We start from the raw sequence: 18,048 nt of genomic DNA, 5'->3' as shown, positions 1-18,048 counted from the left end.
TTATTATCCTCTCTCTAGAATAAATCGTGTCTTTAGAGTTTTGTGATATTTATTAAATAAATAAATAAAGTTGCACAAAAAAAAAAACCCGGTAAAAATCTCAAGCGATAGGCGGAAAAAAATTCCCACCAACCTCTCTTTTATAGTCATTATTGAGAGGTTTGCTTTCGAAGAGTAGATCCGGCATGCGACTCCTAAGAAGAATCGCGAGCATCTTTGGGCTCGCCGGCGACGACCATCACGAGGCATCCGGCGGCGACGTCCGCGGCAGCGGCCAGGAAGGGGGCGATCGGACGGTCAAGATCGCGCCGCAGGGCCCCGCCAGGGCTTACAGCGTTCAGGTCCCCGTCGCCGTAGATAAACCCACCACCGCGAGGCCGATCATCGTCCCCTGCGATATTGGTGATGGAGGCGTCCAGGTACTCACTACTGCTGTTGGTTCTTTCCTGGGTTTGTGAAAAGTTGAGATATTTTTTCATGTGGGTCCTTGTTCTTTTGGTGAATTAGGCGATGGTTTCTTTGGAATCTCTGTTTCTTGGTCAATGCAATATCGGTATCAATTTGCTTTGAATCCTTTGCTCTGGTTCTTTGTTGTGTTGCTGAGAAGTTGAGAGATTTTGTCAGGAATCTATATTTCTTAAGTTGGTTTGTTTTGATCAATTCAATGTTGTCTAAAGGAGCAAGAGTTTTACTTTAAGAAAGAGATTGCAGTTTTCAGGATTGATGTTCATAACTCTAAATACATTTGAACCAAAGAAATGTACTCCTTTCTTTTTTTTTGCTGAGGAAGTAATGATGGCTCTTGATTCAAGCATAGGCAGCACAAGATTGATTTATTTCCTTTCATATCTATTCAAAAAGATGAGATCAGAGGTTCTGGAATTAGCAGCAGTGAAATTTTGTACAAGATTGTCACATCTTTCATATGCAATTTGCTGAAGGAGCATTACAAACAGCAGAACTTATAATGTGATGGATGCTAATATTTCTTATAAGTTCTTTAGAGATTGAACGACAAGTTATTCCGATCGAGATGCAAAATTTGCGACAGTGACGGACCATCCCTTTTTACCTAGAATCAGATTATGTTGTTTTGTTACGCAATATGCATGATTTGACAAACTAGTCCGATTAAAAATAGTAGCAAAGTCCAGATTTGATACCATGCTTCCTGATGAATATTTGATAAAGGCCCTCCACTTTGTTCGTGGGAAGTAAGAGGGTATTCTTAGGCAGAGTTTTTCTCCAAAAGCTCACGGTACCTGTTAATGCATGGTAATTTCTGTAAATTTTTAACAATAATTTTAAGAGAATAGTGAGGCCTTTTTAGGGAGTTAGAAGTTTATTGGAAGATGACCATAAAATTATCGTATCAAGAATAACTTTATTTTAGTGAGATTGTGGGATCCCGTCTGCATGAATTTTAACCGCTGAGGCCTCAGGGTCTGATCTTCCTTCTGTGCTTGCATTTTAGTGCTCTTCCACTAATCGAAAGCATTATATGCATACAAGTAAAGTAGTCCAGTAGGTTCGAAAGCATTCTTATTGTTTCAGTTTTGACTTGCCAAGCTGGATCCTTGTTTGAGGTGAAGGGACACAAAACTTTGCTTTGGGGACTTAGCCAGAGCACCGCGATGAGGATTCTACTTACTACTTAGTACAAGGTGAAAGGCAACATATAACTTTGCTTTGCAGGCTTGATTGGTAGGTTCTGTGTAAGCTCAAATGATTGAAGCTATTCCAAACGGATAAATAAAATGTCTAGGATGAGACCATTTCTTACATAATAATTCTGTTTGTTGAATTTATTCTCCTCTCTAAGAAATATGACAATGACAACAAGTTGGTTCTGTTTATTATCTGTTCATCATGTTCTTTTTACCTGCTTAATTACTGCGATGTTATTGTCATCAGGTAACCTGTAACCTTGCTCTCTCACTCCAATATCTTATTCTACGATTTCTTGGATCAGGGATATAAGTGGTACACTAGAAGACTAAGGATAGACGACGATGGAGATGTAGCAGATGAGTTCTTGTATGAGATCCCATCCACAATTTCGAGCACTGACAACCAGATAGCACCACCTAAGTTCCAGATAAACTACAACACAAGACCAACTGTCTTGGCGATGAGGAAGCAGACTGTTGCCATTGATGGCAATATACAGCAGAGCTTGGAGTATCGAGGACAATTACGATGGGTATGAAAGGATAGTAGGAGGAACTGTAATTGAGTCTGAGCTTGCTTCTATATTCCCTCATGGTGTAGATGTGATGTTGTGCAAATTGAACCCTATCATTTGTGCTATACACATTACTCCTTTTTACATACAATTGTTGATTCTATTCATCTGCATCAAATTAGTAACAACATTTAACTCGAACTACAGATTGAGAGGAAAATCTGTAAGAAGACAATAGGTGAAATATCAAATGCAAGAAATAGAATAAATGCTGAGCAAAAGGGAAGTGTATAGAATTCAAATATACAAAGCTTCAGATTCTTTAGTGTTATTATTATTATTAGCGGAGCTGTTTCCTACGAAGAATGGAAGTGTCAAATGAAAACATTCTGAACTGATAATCCACATGAACGTTATTCATACATGATGATATGCTAAAAGCAAAATAGCACAACTTAAACTTTAATATCCAGTTGTTGAACTTGGATACAAAAAGTTCAACAATCTTCAAAGTTCAAATATACCAAAATTGCTTATCCAGGGACGTAAAAAGGAAAGGATTTCCTAAAGAAAGAGCTCTATACAATTGGGGTGAAGAGAAGGCAGAGAAGTGGCAGTCTTCACCCCCTTAATAAACTTATTAGCTTCCTCAGGTAACAAAGATATCCAGATGTTGCTTTATTAGTCAGAGAAACCAAACCACCAGTGCTATTGACTTCAGTTGTTAGCCTTTTGCCCATTGCCTGTTGAGGACTGCAAAAGAAAATTAGAAGAATGTCATTAGAACAGTATTATCACTATAACAGAGTTTAATTCTAGAGTAATCACACAAAATGCTGTAGTGATTGAGAGAATCTAATGAGGTAATTGATGAATACTGACCCCAACTGATGTCACAAAATTGCAGACTGCACACTTAACAGATCTTGCTCCATACTGGTACATCAGCAGCATTTGGCAGTTCCCACAGTTGACATGAGCTATTTGATTTGCTGCAACAAACATTTGGAGTTATGCTGTATGTCTAGAGAAAATTGAGAGATGAGCTGAGTCTTATAAGGACCAGTAATTATAATTTATAAGAACTTTGATAGGAAACTCTTTAACAGTACTGGTGGGCAAACTCATGGCGATTAGCGAACAAGTAGTCTTGCAAGTTCATGACAGGAATCAGAGTAGATATATGCTGAACTATGAACTTTTCATCGAATATTAGTTAGACATATGAAACAAGCTTCTGATACTGAAGTCCACTGCAGTTTCCTATAAAATTAGTTTCAAGCCAGAGAATCATAGATTACCTTCCAGAGCTAGATTGACCGTGTGACAGCAAGAACATTGTACGCTAGTTGCTCCACGTATATGCATTAAAAGGGTATGACATCCTCCACAAACTAACTGGGCCATTTCTGATCCTGTCCAAAGTGAAGGTAGTTCATGAGAAAATGTGTTTCTTTTCACTGTTTTCTTTTTATTTATTATTTTGTGAGACAACATATTGCAGAAAATATGGATACTTCTAGCATGAGGCCAAGCATCATTCCTATTGCACCATGATAAATTAAAGACTGGACTATGATATTCAATATCCCTAACATGAAAAAAGTTGCAACAAAGATGTCTTTTGGATTATTATACATCTAGTTGAAGTAGATAATATCTTGTAATCAAGAGTAAGAATAATAATAATGAGCCAGAAGCAACTTCTAATGATCGGTGTTAACATACCGGGAGGGGGTACAGAAGTCACAGCATTGCAAACAGCGCAGCATATTGATGTTGCACCTAGTGGGTAGAGAAGGAGATTTCGACAGCCAGAACATACAACTTGGCTCTGTCCAGCTGACAAAGATGGTTGGATCTTCTCAAAATTGTAATTATTTTATAATGAGCATACAACTATATTCAGATATGAATAATGACATGAAGTAGCAAAAATGTAATGAAGTTGTGCAGCACAAACAAAGAAAAATGAGCTTGAAATGATTTGATTGCTTCCTTGATGCTTTTGAAGCAGGCATTCCAGAGTATCACCAGGAAATGAGAAGAATCGGTACTATATAATAATCCTTTCCCATGTAATGATCTACCTCTGGGGCATATTAGGATCATGCAAATGGAATAATTAAAAGATTAATCTTACTTCTTAAAGATTAGTGCCACATAAGGATTTCTGAAGCTGTACTAAGAGAATAGTAGTTCTTAGTCACAAAAGTAGTCCTGGTGATTACTCATGAAATAACTGCTAACTAATTATACTTCACAGAACATATGTTGAAGTAGAAGAAACCATTCAAAAAAACAGCCCAAGAACTAAGTACTGATCTAGTTATATTGTTGAGTCTTGAAACAATCGTAGATTATTTCATCTTTCCATTGTTTTCTTAACAAGAGTTCTGACTAGTTATCAAATGCAAACCTCCTCCTTGGAGGAGTAGATTATCAGTAAAATTTTCCAGAACATTAGTTACAGACTCATGCACTTTTACAAAATCTAAACTTAGGCATTCATATGTAAAATGATTTCAATATTAGAAATGTCATGAGGATTGGAAAGAAATACCATTTGGTGGTGCAAAAGGGACTGGAGGTGTTGGATATGGGGCAAGAGGAACTGGCATTGCCGGTCGGAATCGAATCAATATCTCTATTTCAAAATCACAGATCCTGAAGTCTCAAGCAAAGTAGAGGATTACCCAATCCTCCATTCACACCTACCAGCATAAAGAGAAATCAGTTTGCAAACCAGAACAAATTAACAAGAAAAAAAAAGAATCAATATCAATTGAATGGGAGGATGTAATCAAAAGAAGATACTTCAGATATATTAGATGGCCAAGGGAAAACCTATTTAAAACAATCTATTATATTCTTTTCAGATTATAGATATCTGGGTCTGGTCATACGCTACAATTCCCCAATGCCCAAAGACGGCCATCAACATTAATTTCCAATATCCAATATTATTCAAAGAACCATTCCCAAACTCCCAGGAACAACCACAGCTATGAACAGATGAACTCAATTTTCAGTATGCAATAGCAAATCCTTATAGGACTTGATAGTTTGCAGAAGAAGAAGAAGAAGAAGAAGAAGAAGAAGAAATATCCAAGTCCATGTAAGAACTCCTAACAAAAAGAAGAAACCAAACTGTTGCAGCACCTTTATATTTATGTTTTTTTGATAAAGAAGGCAAAGAGCACTAAATTCCTTCAGAAGGCCATCGAATTTGCCTGCTTCAATTTATCCACCTTTTCTCCTTTGCTTGACAATTATTAGAGAGAAAGAGAGGGAAGTGGAGTTGGCTTAGGCTCTCAAGCAAACCTCTGTGTATATATATATAGAGAGAGAGATGGGAAGAGAAAACGTCTAGTTGTTTTGTATCTCAGAACTGGCTCCTAGTTAGAAAAAAACTTCTTCATATTAGCTCATATTCTCGCATATTCTCAATGAATAGTTTTAACTGGTTATAATCAAAACCTAGCCGTAGCAGTGAGAAGTGTGATAGTATAAACAAAATAAAACTGACAACTTAAACTTTTGGATTAACTGTTTATCTAACATATAAGTTGTTAAGCATGAGTGATAATAGAGTAGGTAGAATTAGACTGTTGACAATGAGAGAAGTCTATTTTACTTTCAAGAATTATCTCTTCTACTCACTTTTCAGTGACATTTCAGAAAAGTATAAAACTATCCTTTTTTCCAATTTTTATCTAGTGATCGTTTCTTTACCAGGCAACCAAAAGGGGCCCAAGTTAAACACAAATCATGCACTTATGTAATCAACTCAAGTTATCCATGAACTCTTACCTCACTGAGAGCTTGAGGCTGAGGTGTTGCCAAGTAGACTTGGACAAGTAGATGATATCTGTACCAAAATTATTATCATTAGCTGACTCATCAACACGAGGCTAAACGCGGTGTCTGAGGATACTTAATAGTTAAAGAGGCTACTTTCATGGCATGAATAGATGAATACTAAATGATACAATAAGGCCTACTGGCCTAGTCTGATAAACAGATGAGGAAATGGATAAGGGAGAGTAACGTCGTCGTTGATTGGTTGTTATTTGCCGATAAGATGTGTCTAATTCATGAATAAGTTGACATGTCAAGAATCTTTTGATAGGTTCTTCAAAGAAAAGTTAATTTTCTGCAAGTTGTGGTTTGTCTCAACAAAATTCAAATCAATAGAAATCAATGGTTGGCGTCTCTTGACTGAGAAAATTAAGTTGGCCATGAGCAAAGCTATCACAGAAGACCACCAAAAGGCAAGTGGGCCTGCTGCAGTACTGGGACAAGTAACAAACAAATGCATGAGTGGTAGCCAGTAGATATGCCCCCATTGAGTAGATGCCCTAGATTTGGGATCAAGTAACAGACAATTTCTTTAAATGTGTTCACCTCCTGTCATAACCTTATCCCCTGCAAGATTTTGGTGGCAGTGGAAAGCTTTAGGGGACTTTTTACTCACTATATCATTGCCACATAATGGCAATTGTCAAATGATAGAGAGGTAGACAAATCAAAATGGGCTCTTGGAAGGCTTCTCACCTATCAATCTGTGTCTCAATTAAAATATTTCAGCTACTGCAGTAACTGTTTCATGTCTGGAAACAAAATATTGATGAAAATTGTTATATCTTTTCTGAAGTACATATCCAAAATAATTATTACAATAGTGAGGAAGCATTCTAACAAATAAATTGTCTTAATCAGGTATTGGCAATTGGCAATTTGCAATAAAAATAAATTAGCGAAATCGATAGCTAATACACTTGTTTTATCAACTGTGTCAGAAGTGATGCATATTTATGTATAGACTATATTTTGAATTTCTTTTGTGTATTTTACTGTATTCTTATGGTTTCAAGATAATTATGAATGTATATATCCATTGCTTGAAATCAGCACCACAATAGCGACATTCGCACAAAAAGTCGTTTATTGGAAGATGCTCTTTAAGATATTCTTCCCTTCTGAAGAGAAGTTCTGAATTTAACCATTTGGATGTGCAAATTTATTACCTTTGCCTTCGAAAGAGATTGGCTGATCAATTCCTTCTTCACTTCTTCCAACTATCACTCCATGATAGCAAAGCTTGTCAGGATGTAAACTTAGCAGAGCAGTTTGTGGCCACTTGAGCTCTCAAAGCCCAGCTTGGCAGCATTCCAGTTAAAGCTTAAGCATCATTGAAGCAGATAAGTTTTGTATGATGATAAGATGGACATACAGAAAAGCAACTGAAAAGAAAATGCAAAATGGTTTCAGAAATGAAGAATGTCATATATGAACATCAACTTTATTACCCTCTCTCTTGGGAATATAGAAGAGGTAGTTGATGTTAACTGATCTTTATCTCTTGCATTATATGCACATTAATTTTTCTTTTTCCCAGAAGACTTGTAAATATTATTGATTAAATGCATGGAGTAAACCTCAATATTGTCCATTTAGAGAAGTATTAATTTTAATATAGATTATAACCCTGTAGCTTAATTTCATAGGCTTCAAAAGAATGTGCATATAAACCTCAATTTTTACGAGAGATTTAGATCCATGATCATTGGGCTATAGTATTAATATAATTACAAATTTACCCCTGTTTATCCACTTAAACTTCGAAGTTAGTTGAAGGTAGTATATTTGTCATTTCCAAATTGAATTGGGTTGAGATCTTCTTCAATTGGAATGGGTTCAGTTGGGTCCGGGTCCAACATTCGTTTCGGGCGACGGATCCGAGACCCGACATAAACCGCCTTCGTCATGCTGGTGGTTTAAGTAGGGTTTATGCGCCGGTATACGGACGTCTCGCACAGTCCATTTCGGCCATTCATCTTCATCCTCCATCCAACGGTTCATGATTTCTTTGATACAATCGGACGGTTAAAAATTTATTTCCCGTTTTCTCCGGCAAGTTCGTATAATCCTCTGTGGTGTCGTCTCTCTCAGTTCTTGGAAGCGATCGCCATCGAGAATTCTTCTCTCTTTTCGAGTTCTTGGAAGCGCTTGATGTAGAAATTTGTTAGTCTCTTTTTCGAGTTCTTCGACGACATCGCAATCGAGAGTCGTCTCTCTTTCTCTCTTCGAGTTCTTGGACGCGGTCGCAGACTCGCAGTAGAGAGTCATCTTCTTGGGCGATTGCAATCGAGAGATATGGGATTGCGAGAGGAAGAGTATGGTTTCTTTAATACGGAGTCCATTTTTTCGTGCTCACAACTCGTTTGATTTAATGTTTCTTTGACCGTCTGTTCTTTTTCTTTTTGTGTGTTTGTAGCCTCAGAGTAAATCACAGGTTCTTGGCAGCCCCCGTGAAATCGGCTGTGGACAAGTTCGAGCTTCTTCCCGCCTTCCTCAAGGCATCCCTTCGTGGCTCTTCTCTTCTTTCCTCGAAGTTGATATAAATTGGAATTCTTGATATTTGTTAGGTTGAGTGTTGGGTTTTGGATGCAGGTGAGAGGACTTGTGAAACAGCACATCGACTCCTTCAATTACTTTGTTAACCACGGGATCAAGAAGATCATGAAGGCCAACGACCGCCTCGTCGCCCGCCATGATCCAACCCTATTCCTCAGGCAATGCTTCGTTTTAATTGCAGTTTTAAGGTTTTGCTAAATATCTATTTCATCTTTGATTTGAACAGTTGTACTTTTTCGTTTTGTTTGTTTTAGGTACACCAATATCTACATTGATAGACCAACTGTTGCGGTGGATTACACCAATGAGAAGCTAACACCACACTTTTGCCGCCTCTCTGATCGCACGTAAGTGAACTGCAGATTCCATTCTTTTTCTTGGTCTCTGTCGTTTTCCTGGGTTCTAAAGATTTGCATCTTTTAGTAGCTTTCATGACAAGCATATAACTGAGTTGGAAAAATCTTCTTTAGTTGAGTAGTTAAGTTGTTAGAAATTGGAAGATGATGATTTTTTAAGAGCTTTACTTCGGAAGCAGCTCCTTCCCGGTCGAGGGGATGAGCTCATTGCAATTCGTGAACACTATATAGGTAGCTGCATCTGCGAGTTTGACAAGCTCTTGTGCCCTTTAAAGCTCTAACAACTCAGAATCGCCTCACATGTGGTTTCAAATCCACGGTGCATAATCGTTTCAAGCCCAATAGTAGAGCACTTACTTTTAGTTTTGTCGCTGCATACTTCTTTATTGAAGCATCCAACATCAACTCTTTCCCTTGTTGACAGTGATTTTAAAGAGCTCATTTGGATTTATGTATGGGTTACAAAACTTTCAATATTTATTGCAATGTCATGGATGAAAAGATATCACATTTGATATGTCGAATAGTGTTCAATTTCTTATTTTGATCTTCTAAAGATTCTGAAGAAAGTTCTATTCTGTAAACTAAATGCACCGTTTGGATGCGCCCCAGTTGTGCACTCCCTTCATTAACGAGCTGCATTATTCATCCTGACACCATGATGATTTATTTTTGGAGACTCCTTGGATTGTGCTAAAGTTACTGAATACTGTAATGAGAACCAAAAGAATCAGTTTATATATCTTGTTTATATTTGTCTAAACATGATTGCACACAAAAGTACTGTTCACGGTGGATCTACTGTTAAATTTATTTTAGATGCTACTTTAGAGCAATAGGTACAGCCAAGGAATGATTCTGGAAGATGTGTTTGATATGCCATTTCTCTTGTAACTACTCTCCAATTTGGTTGATAGTTTTGATAGCATTTAATATCATTGCTGCTAGGAGGTTGGTTACTTGGTTTATTTTGAGTGACTGTTAATACACTGTAGTTTGTCTGATTGCAGTAATCAACTTTGTGATCCTGTTTTGTACTAATTGTTCTGATCTGTACCCAATATTTCAGTTATGCGGCTCCTGTAAAGGTTGACATAGAATATACAAAAGGAAACCAGGCAAATAAGGTTCTCGAGTTCAAGGTAATTACCATCCCACATGTTATGCTTGCTTGGATTACTCAATTGGGGTATTTCTCACCTGATCTATGGTTTCATTCTTCAGAAAGGTGTCACCATTGCACGTATTCCTATTATGCTCCGGAGTTGCCGCTGCGTCCTAAGTGGCAAGGATGAAGCTGAACTTGCAAAACTTGGTCAGCCATCTACTTCTAATATTTATTGTTCAGCTAATTTGTTTATTTCGAATAAGCACTTCCTTTTTCTTTATCATTTGATTTACTTGTTTACTGTTCTGATCCTAGGCGAGTGTCCTCTTGATCCTGGGGGATATTTTATTGTTAAAGGAACTGAAAAGGTAACCCATATTCATGCTATCAATTTTAGTGGTAAATATTTTCTTTTCGAAAATATTTTGACTAGGATACTTGAGATTTTTTTTAATCTAAAACTCATTACCACAAGACTTCATTAAAAAGGGTGTGCAATTGCATGAGGCTCCCGTCTACCTATGGTCTAGGTTGGGGAGATATGCGTCCCCTTACCCATGTTTGAGGAAGGTGTTTCCAAGTACTGCAACATTTCATTCATGATAAAGATCATTCACTCTTTTACTATTTGTTGTGCATGGTTTTCTGATTGTGATGATGCATTGCATGGGATAAGTGATGTAAAATATGTTCTTATTAATTTTTTATTTCGTAAATGATTTTTGTGTTTAATTTTATCTGAAAATTAGATTATCTTTAGAGGGTCCTGCTTGAGTTGGAACTCCTTGAATTTAGGAATTTTAAATCTTAGTTAATTAAGGGATAAGTTTTACTAGGAAGCATATTCTTTTGTTGACTTTGAATCTAATAGTACTAGATTGAGTTGGGAAAGATTCTATTATGTAGAATTTTGATTGTGCATCATTTAATCTTTCTTTATACAGGTCTGAGTGAAAATCAGATTCTCTTCGTAGATTGTCTCGTGGTGCATCTGCATGTGTTTATGGAATGATGTATCTTTTACAATTTTTAAGTATTTTGTATTGTTTGTGTGAGATAATTTTTTACTCATGCTGTATTCATTTGATGTTGTGGAAAGGTGTACCTTTCATGTATGCCGGTTTTGATTTGTCATATCTTTGAATTTTCTTACATTTATCCTTTTATTGCAACATTGTCTTGCTAGTATAACTATGTGGATTTTCAGGTGATCTTGATACAGGAGCAACTCTCCAAAAATCGTATTATCATTGATACTGACAGTAAGGGCAGGTGTGTTCTCTTTGCACAGAATCTTGTTTTCTTGTTTCTACAGGTCTTATTGTGATAGGTTATTATTTTGGGCCTTGTTGACTTTGAGATTAAGGGGATATTTAAATAAATTATTGTAGATTCTTGTTCCTAAAATTGTGACTCTAAATCTAAAATATGCTTTCCGGATCTCACCGAAGAAAAAGCGCTAATCGCTGGAAATGGTATGGCCTATTTCAACACCTATCCTTCTGTTATAGGGTATTCTAATGCTTACTTGTAATCTAGAATAGTGGTGTGAAAATGACCTTTGACGTGACATAGCATTGTGGTAAAATACAATAAGAAGTGAAACTTGACTAAAATGCCCTTGATTTGACATAAAAATTGAAATTAAAGTTTATCATTTACTATGGGTATGCAATGCATACTTGTAAGTATGCAATGAAATAAGCGGATAGTAGGAGAGAGGAGATAGTTGGGAATACTGAGTGGAAAAATTGGGCGGCAATTTTTGGTTTGTTTGGAATGAGATAGGTAGGTGGTAGAAAAAGAGGAGAGATGATTTCTATAATAATTTTAGTCAAATCAAGGGTAAAATTATTATTGAACTTATGTGTAGAATATTTCTAATCTCTAATAGGGATAATTTGATATTTACTCGCTAATCTAGAATAGTGTTCCTTAATCTAGAATAGAAAAAAAGATTATCTTGAAGTGGATGATGGCTTGAAGATTCTCGTTCCTAGTCTATAGATGGAGAAGTGCAGATCGCTTTAATTTTCTAGTTGGAAGTGCAATTCTTTTGTCATTCTTAGAAACACCAATCAAGTTGGCATAAGAGAAAATTATGAACTACGGTTTTATCCTTCTTCTAACATTATTGACCAACTTTTTTGCCTATCTGGTATGCACTATTCACATCTGTTACCATATTAAGATCTCTTTGGAATTCTTTTATGTTAGTTTTAAGGTAAAGCAAGGTTTGATTGTATGGAAATGTGCATCTTTCTTATGAGTCTGATAGGATGATCTAGGACTGTTCATAATTTGTTGAACACTTAGAATTGTTTCAATTTTCATGAAGTCTCTTTCTATTTTAGGAACACGGTGACTCTAATACATAAAATTGGGGCATTGATATACCAGTCACAAACATGTTTTTCTGCTTGGATTTCTTTGGTAGGCTTTGGTACCAAAAAATTATCTTTGGATCTTAGCATAGCGTCTTGTTGAATTTTAAGGAGCTTATCTTTTTTAGTTGCTTTGGAAGCTCAAATTGAGTAAATTTGTAATTTGTAGATGCCAGATTATATCAGTATGTAATATATATGTTGATAAGAAGTTTGTTTTAGATTTGAGAGAAGCATGAGTTGTAATGAGAGTCTTTGTAGAAGAGTTATGCATCTTTTCTGGCTAGCATGCTGGAATAATCTTGGAAGAAACTTGGCACAGTTTTTACCGTATAAGTAGAACAGAGACAATTTTTAATCTTTTCTTAGTCGTAAAACAAACATCCTCTAATCATTATTATTTGCTTGTAGATTGTGTCTTCTAATATTTAGGAACTCGGAAGATTACTCATTTATCTTTTAAGGTTGTCAGCACTTGGAACATTCTTTAATTTGGAAAACATATCTTGGGTATTTTCATAAACCACTGCATTTATTGAAATGTATCATTTTGATAGGTGTTGAAAATTGAAATTCTATTATCTAGCATATATAATTTTGACTTGATGTAGGGATTTAGTGAAATAACCTACATAATTTTTTTTTTGTTGAAAGTTTGACCTGAAAACTCTACTATTGGCAATTTCTCTGTACTATTGACAATTTCTCATTTTGTTCAGGGTGTCAGCGTCTGTTACAAGCAGCACTCATGAAACAAAAAGCAAGACGGTCTTTTTTATGGATAAAAAAAAGATATATCTGCAACTTAATCAATTTATTAAGCCGGTCTGCATTGAAATGTTCTGTTTATTAGCAGTTATATTTTTGAGGAAATTGTATTCTGAGCTTATCCATTTTGTAGATTCCTATTATGGTGATCATGAAAGCTATGGGAATGGAAAGTGATCAAGAGATTGTTCAAATGGTTGGCAGAGATCCACGATATGGAGCTCTTCTCCTTCCATCAATTCAGGTAATATGTTGTTCTACATTCACCTTTAAAGATCTCTTTTTTAAGATTAAATGAAAATATTTTGTAAGCGTATATCCTACGACTATAATTGAAGTTAATAAAAGAGGTGTTTCTTATGCAACAATCGGTCTATTTCTCTAATCAGTAACTGGAAATAAGAGCCTAAATTAAGTGAAATTACTGATAAGTAATCTGTTGTAGACTTTGTAGGTCATATGCAAAGCAATCTACCCCTTTATATACTCTCTAAGTTATCAGTTATCTTACATGAATGTCAAGATAAGGAAGTTTTGACTTTTGACTACTTATTCCAAAATGCCCGTACTCTTGTCATATACATCATGATTCCTAGTTTCGGGATCCCGGGCCGAAACCAATCTATTGATTGGTTTTGGTCGGGTATCAGCCAGATTGGCCGATACCTGATTCGTTTCGGGTCGGGATCGACCGTATCGGCTGATCCCGCCTGAGACGAGCATGGGTAAGAGAGAAAGAAAAGGGAAAGAGAGAGAGAAAAAGAGGGAGCAAGAGAGGGAAAGAGGGGGGAAGAGAGAGGGAAAGAGAGAGGGAAAGAGAGAGAAAGAGAGAAAGAGATGGAGCAAGAGAGAGGGAAAGAGGGAAAAAGAGAGAGGGAAAGAGAGAAAGAGAGGGAGAAAGAGAGAGTTTGTAGGTTGCAGCAGTAAGAGGGAGAGGGAAGAAGAGAGAGGGGGAAGAGGAGAGAGACGTGGAGAAAAAACAAAAATTAAAAAAACTATGTTAAAGAGGGAAAGAGGTGGTAGTCGGTGAGGGAGAGGGAGAGTTTTTTTAAGGAAGAGAGTTAGTAGGGGAGAGGGTTAATTAGGGAGAGAGTTTGATAAGAGAGAGTTAATGAGAGAGAGAGAGTTTGATAAGAGAGAGAATTAGTGGGAGAGAGTAAGAATTGTTTTTAATTTGTGTGGGAGAGAGAGAGTGTGAGTAGTAGAAAGGGGGAGAAATAGAAATTGAGAAAATAATATTTATTTTTTAGTTTTTAGACTTTATATATAAATAATTTATATTTATATCTTATTATTATTTTTCTAAAAAATTAAGAATTTTTCTATATTTTAAAAATTATTTTAAAATACAGGTCGATATGGACGGCCGATACTGCTGATACGGCCGATACGGCCGATATGTATCATTTTTTCAGACGGTCGATTCCGATCCCGATTTTAATACTTGGAACCTTGATATACATGTTGTAGTACAAAACTACAAATTTTGGACTCAACTTGCATAACATTTATTTATTATATATATGCACAGAGATAACTATTTGAAGTTTACGTGTAATATACAGGATATGATTAAGGATAGAGTAATAGATCTAAGGCTTCTTTGAGGATAGTTAGATGATACAAGTAAAACAGGGGGTGTATGATGGTCAACAATGAGTTATTAGCTATTTTATTAAGTATGCTGAGCTAACTAGAGAATCACATGATGAAATTCCATGGTTTACAAGGAGGAGATATGATATGAGTAAAACTTAGGGTGTTTAATGGTCAATAATGAGTCCTCAGCTATATTTCTTAATTATCGCTGAGCTAATGAAAGAGTTACTTGATGAAATTCCGTAATTTATTCTATCACATCTTAAATTGTTGAAACTAGTTGAACACATATCTAGAAGTATAGAGAAGAAATTTGAACAATAAATTTGAACAATAAAAGGTTCTAAAAATGCTCAGAGTTGCCTTTGTAGGGTCAAAGTTTGAGGCCCATTTTCACTTGTGGATGATTGATAGCTTTCAGATTATTATTTTTGGATGAATACTCTTCATTCACACTTTTTAGTTATAAATGCTCCATGCTAGTAATGAAAAGGAATTATTGAAAATGTTGAGAGTATATTCTTAAAAAGTGCTTTACATTTTATACATGTGTGTATCTCTTATTACAATGGCTAGTTAATGTCTGAACTTCTATAAGATATAAGAAGATTTAGAAATTTTCATCCTTAGGAACTAGTTCATACTTCATATTTATTTTTTGCCATGTATATATCTCGTTCTTCTTCCTATAATACATGTTCTATTAGCTGAGCATATTCTGTTTGTATGCCAGGAATGCGCATCTGAGAGCATATATACTCAACAGAAGGCTCTGGAATATATGGATGGAAAGGTTAGTAACTGAAATATAATTGCTTCTTCTTAGTTTAAGTTTTTTCTCGTACACAATGTATAAACTCAATTCATGTCTTGACACCAACTACGACTACGAGAACCAGTCCTTAACAGAAAATCATGTTCCAGAAGGATGCAGAAGAGAACCTTAATTTGCACATGATTACTGGCAAGGATTGCCGTGCCAGTGGCACATGCTGTGTTCATACTCTGTCGCACAGGGTGTGCTCGCCTCAATCTGCCACTAGCACACCTATTGACACACCTCTAATACATTTTCTTGAATTTTTATACATATTTTAGAATCTATATATATATATATATATATATATAGGGTAGAGAGGCAGGGAGGGAGGGAGAGTCTTCACTAGAGTTTTTAATCCTTAGATAATGTTGTAAACAACTAATTTTAAGTTAATCTAACATCTTCTTACACTAATTTGACCCAAGTTGAAAGAATTTGACATAGTAATTTATGATTTTTTGAAATTCGGGGCAAAATTTGGGTGAAATCAATTTTGCTATTTATTCCTACTTTTTGAGGAGTTCTTTTTTTTTTCATAGATTTAACACCAAAACGCTAGATCTATATAGAAAGACTTTTACAAATTATAGGTATGACATAATTGGTTTCTAAAGTGTAAAACAAAGGAAGTACTTAAGAGAATGAAATCAAATTTTATCTTTTGATGAGATCTGATTTTTCTATATAAAAAATCTATCTTAGATCTCTTCTCTCTCTACTCTTCTTCTTCTATAGCACCCACTCTCTATTTGAGAAAGGTGCTGCCACAAAGAGACCAAAAACTTGACTTTATGTGTTGCCCAAAACTATACCCGTATCGTGTGTATTGGGCAATATAGGCTCATCAAGGACCGCATGGGTAAACACAGAGCTATGCCATCAGCATCCCCCATGCTATATGCTGCTAGCCCATCGACATGTCCGTGCTGGCCAGCATGGCAATCCTTAATTACTTGCTTGTAAGAAAACAAAGCTACTGAAGTTCTGAGAACAGACCAAAATTTTTTCATCACCAATTTCTATCGGACAATATATGTTTTCTCTACTTTGCAAGTCACACTGAATAACTAATCAGTAATTAAGATTCCAGAGGTACAGGCCATATGGTGTTACACCATATTGGATCAACTGATTGCTATCTCATATTTTGTTCTGAATTGGCCAACAATTTGAGCTGTAGTTATGTCCATCTTTGTTGATTTTAGCTATTAAGTATTCATGATTAGTAAACTTTGTCCAAGAGTTTATTGACATGTAATGTAATAGTTATCATTTTAGTTATTTTAATTGACATTGTATTCACATCTTATACAATTATAGAGGTGGTTATAGTAATTACTACTTGTGACTGAGGATTTTAGCTCTGTGGAATCTGCCTTATTTCTTATCTGTCTCTATGTAACTTTTTATTCCATCTATTTGTCCTTCGCAGGTAGCACATTCTAATTCAGCAAAAGCGGGGAATGGAAAGGTGCTTCTATGATTTTAAGCTCACGTGGATAATATTTCCTTAGCCTTTTCTTTTGTCTGTAGGCGGAAAATTTCCTGATGGTTTTAACGCTTCTAAAATTACATCCTATACACTCAGCCATGGGCTTCAAACTTGCTGAATGTCCAATTCTTGTACTAAGTACTAACAAGTGACTAATTGTGGGGACATGCATGGATCCATGTGCTGATTCTTTTATGCATGTCAATCCCAGTTTAAAGAATTCACCTGCTTCATTTTTTTCATGATTTGTTTTTCCTCACTGTATCTTTTATAGGAAGGTCGAGCTAAGTCAATTCTCCTTGACGTCTTTCTTGCCAATGTGCCGGTGAGGATTTCATTTGTAGCTTTTTAAGCCCTAATTTTTTGACCATTTATTCCCAGCCTTGTCTCTTTTGCAGGTTACTGATGGAGATTTTCGACCAAAATGTATATATGCTGCTGTGATGCTAAGACGCATGATGGATGCAATTCTGAATACTGACACTTTTGATGACAAGGCATGTGAAATTTGAACTTGTGTTTCACTCAGTATTTTGATAATTTATGTTGTACTCTGATAATGTTACTCCATTTTGGACCTCAATCTGACAGCATATTCCATTGATTCATTGGATTTTTATTGATGATCCTGATAAACTAGTTCCTGTGTAAAAAATGATTGATGCATATAGTTGAATATGTATCATATCATATGCATGTAGTTTAACGCGTATCATTATAACTCATTGCACAAAATTATTCAAGTTCAGCTAACCCATCTACTAAAAGTAGTGTCTTTGTTTGCTCCTTTTGTTTTAATAAGTTGTCATAGTTATATCATGTCCTTCTATTCATGAGATATGGCATGAAGCTGTCTGTGTTTCAGTACAATTTCCTGGTGTAATGCTATTTTGGCTTTCCATATCATGTAACTGTA

General features: G+C 35.8%; 3 protein-coding genes across 4 annotated transcripts in view; 2 read left to right on the top strand and 1 right to left on the bottom strand.

The window, feature by feature from the left end:
* Positions 1-148: 148 nt before the first annotated feature.
* Positions 149-2,336, top strand: LOC140788192 (uncharacterized). Its single transcript, XM_073137356.1, has 2 exons — positions 149-419; positions 1,973-2,336. The coding sequence occupies exons 1-2, from the start codon at positions 186-188 to the stop codon at positions 2,207-2,209; spliced, it is 471 nt and encodes a 156-aa protein (XP_072993457.1). The 5' UTR covers positions 149-185; the 3' UTR covers positions 2,210-2,336.
* Positions 2,337-2,557: 221 nt separating this feature from the next.
* LOC140789359 (protein LSD1-like) lies at positions 2,558-6,117 on the bottom strand. Of its 2 annotated transcripts, none has more exons than XM_073139027.1 (6): positions 5,999-6,117; positions 4,749-4,899; positions 3,914-4,027; positions 3,487-3,600; positions 3,068-3,177; positions 2,558-2,938 (listed from the first exon to the last, which is right to left on the bottom strand). In XM_073139027.1, the coding sequence occupies exons 2-6, from the start codon at positions 4,804-4,806 to the stop codon at positions 2,903-2,905; spliced, it is 432 nt and encodes a 143-aa protein (XP_072995128.1). In that variant the 5' UTR covers positions 4,807-4,899; positions 5,999-6,117; the 3' UTR covers positions 2,558-2,902. The 2 variants fall into 2 exon arrangements, with proteins under 2 accessions (XP_072995128.1, XP_072995127.1); XM_073139026.1 differs by lacking the exon at positions 5,999-6,117 and adding an exon at positions 5,348-5,607.
* A 1,875-nt stretch (positions 6,118-7,992) lies between these two features.
* The window catches only part of LOC140788744 (DNA-directed RNA polymerase III subunit 2), a 37,895-nt gene continuing 27,839 nt past the window's right edge, over positions 7,993-18,048 (top strand). The window contains exons 1-14 of the mRNA XM_073138153.1: positions 7,993-8,364; positions 8,466-8,547; positions 8,642-8,763; positions 8,860-8,952; positions 10,031-10,103; positions 10,186-10,276; positions 10,385-10,437; positions 11,277-11,341; positions 13,173-13,278; positions 13,355-13,465; positions 15,554-15,613; positions 17,073-17,111; positions 17,407-17,457; positions 17,531-17,629. Coding sequence (XP_072994254.1) covers positions 8,345-8,364; positions 8,466-8,547; positions 8,642-8,763; positions 8,860-8,952; positions 10,031-10,103; positions 10,186-10,276; positions 10,385-10,437; positions 11,277-11,341; positions 13,173-13,278; positions 13,355-13,465; positions 15,554-15,613; positions 17,073-17,111; positions 17,407-17,457; positions 17,531-17,629 — 1,065 coding nt within the window. The 5' untranslated portion in view covers positions 7,993-8,344. The remainder of the gene's footprint in view (positions 8,365-8,465; positions 8,548-8,641; positions 8,764-8,859; positions 8,953-10,030; positions 10,104-10,185; positions 10,277-10,384; positions 10,438-11,276; positions 11,342-13,172; positions 13,279-13,354; positions 13,466-15,553; positions 15,614-17,072; positions 17,112-17,406; positions 17,458-17,530; positions 17,630-18,048) is intronic.

This window comes from Typha latifolia, chromosome 5 (genome assembly GCF_019914945.1).
Source record: "Typha latifolia isolate L0001 chromosome 5, TyphaL0001v2, whole genome shotgun sequence".
Classification (NCBI taxonomy): Eukaryota; Viridiplantae; Streptophyta; class Magnoliopsida; order Poales; family Typhaceae; genus Typha; species Typha latifolia.
Note: the sequence above shows the minus strand (reverse complement) of the source record. Positions and strands in the feature narration are given on the sequence as shown.

Bases quoted from the DNA above. Each gene is read 5' to 3' on its own strand.
- LOC140788192 (XM_073137356.1), top strand. From the start codon at position 186: ATGCGACTCCTAAGAAGAATCGCGAGCATCTTTGGGCTCGCCGGCGAC. The intron at 420-1,972 runs GTACTCACTACT...TTCTTGGATCAG, and splicing joins TTGGTGATGGAGGCGTCCAG to GGATATAAGTGGTACACTAG.
- LOC140789359 (XM_073139027.1), bottom strand. From the start codon at position 4,806: ATGCCAGTTCCTCTTGCCCCATATCCAACACCTCCAGTCCCTTTTGCA. The intron at 4,028-4,748 runs GTATTTCTTTCC...CATCTTTGTCAG, and splicing joins CCCTTTTGCACCACCAAATG to CTGGACAGAGCCAAGTTGTA. The intron at 2,939-3,067 runs GTCAGTATTCAT...TTTCTTTTGCAG, and splicing joins ATTTTGTGACATCAGTTGGG to TCCTCAACAGGCAATGGGCA.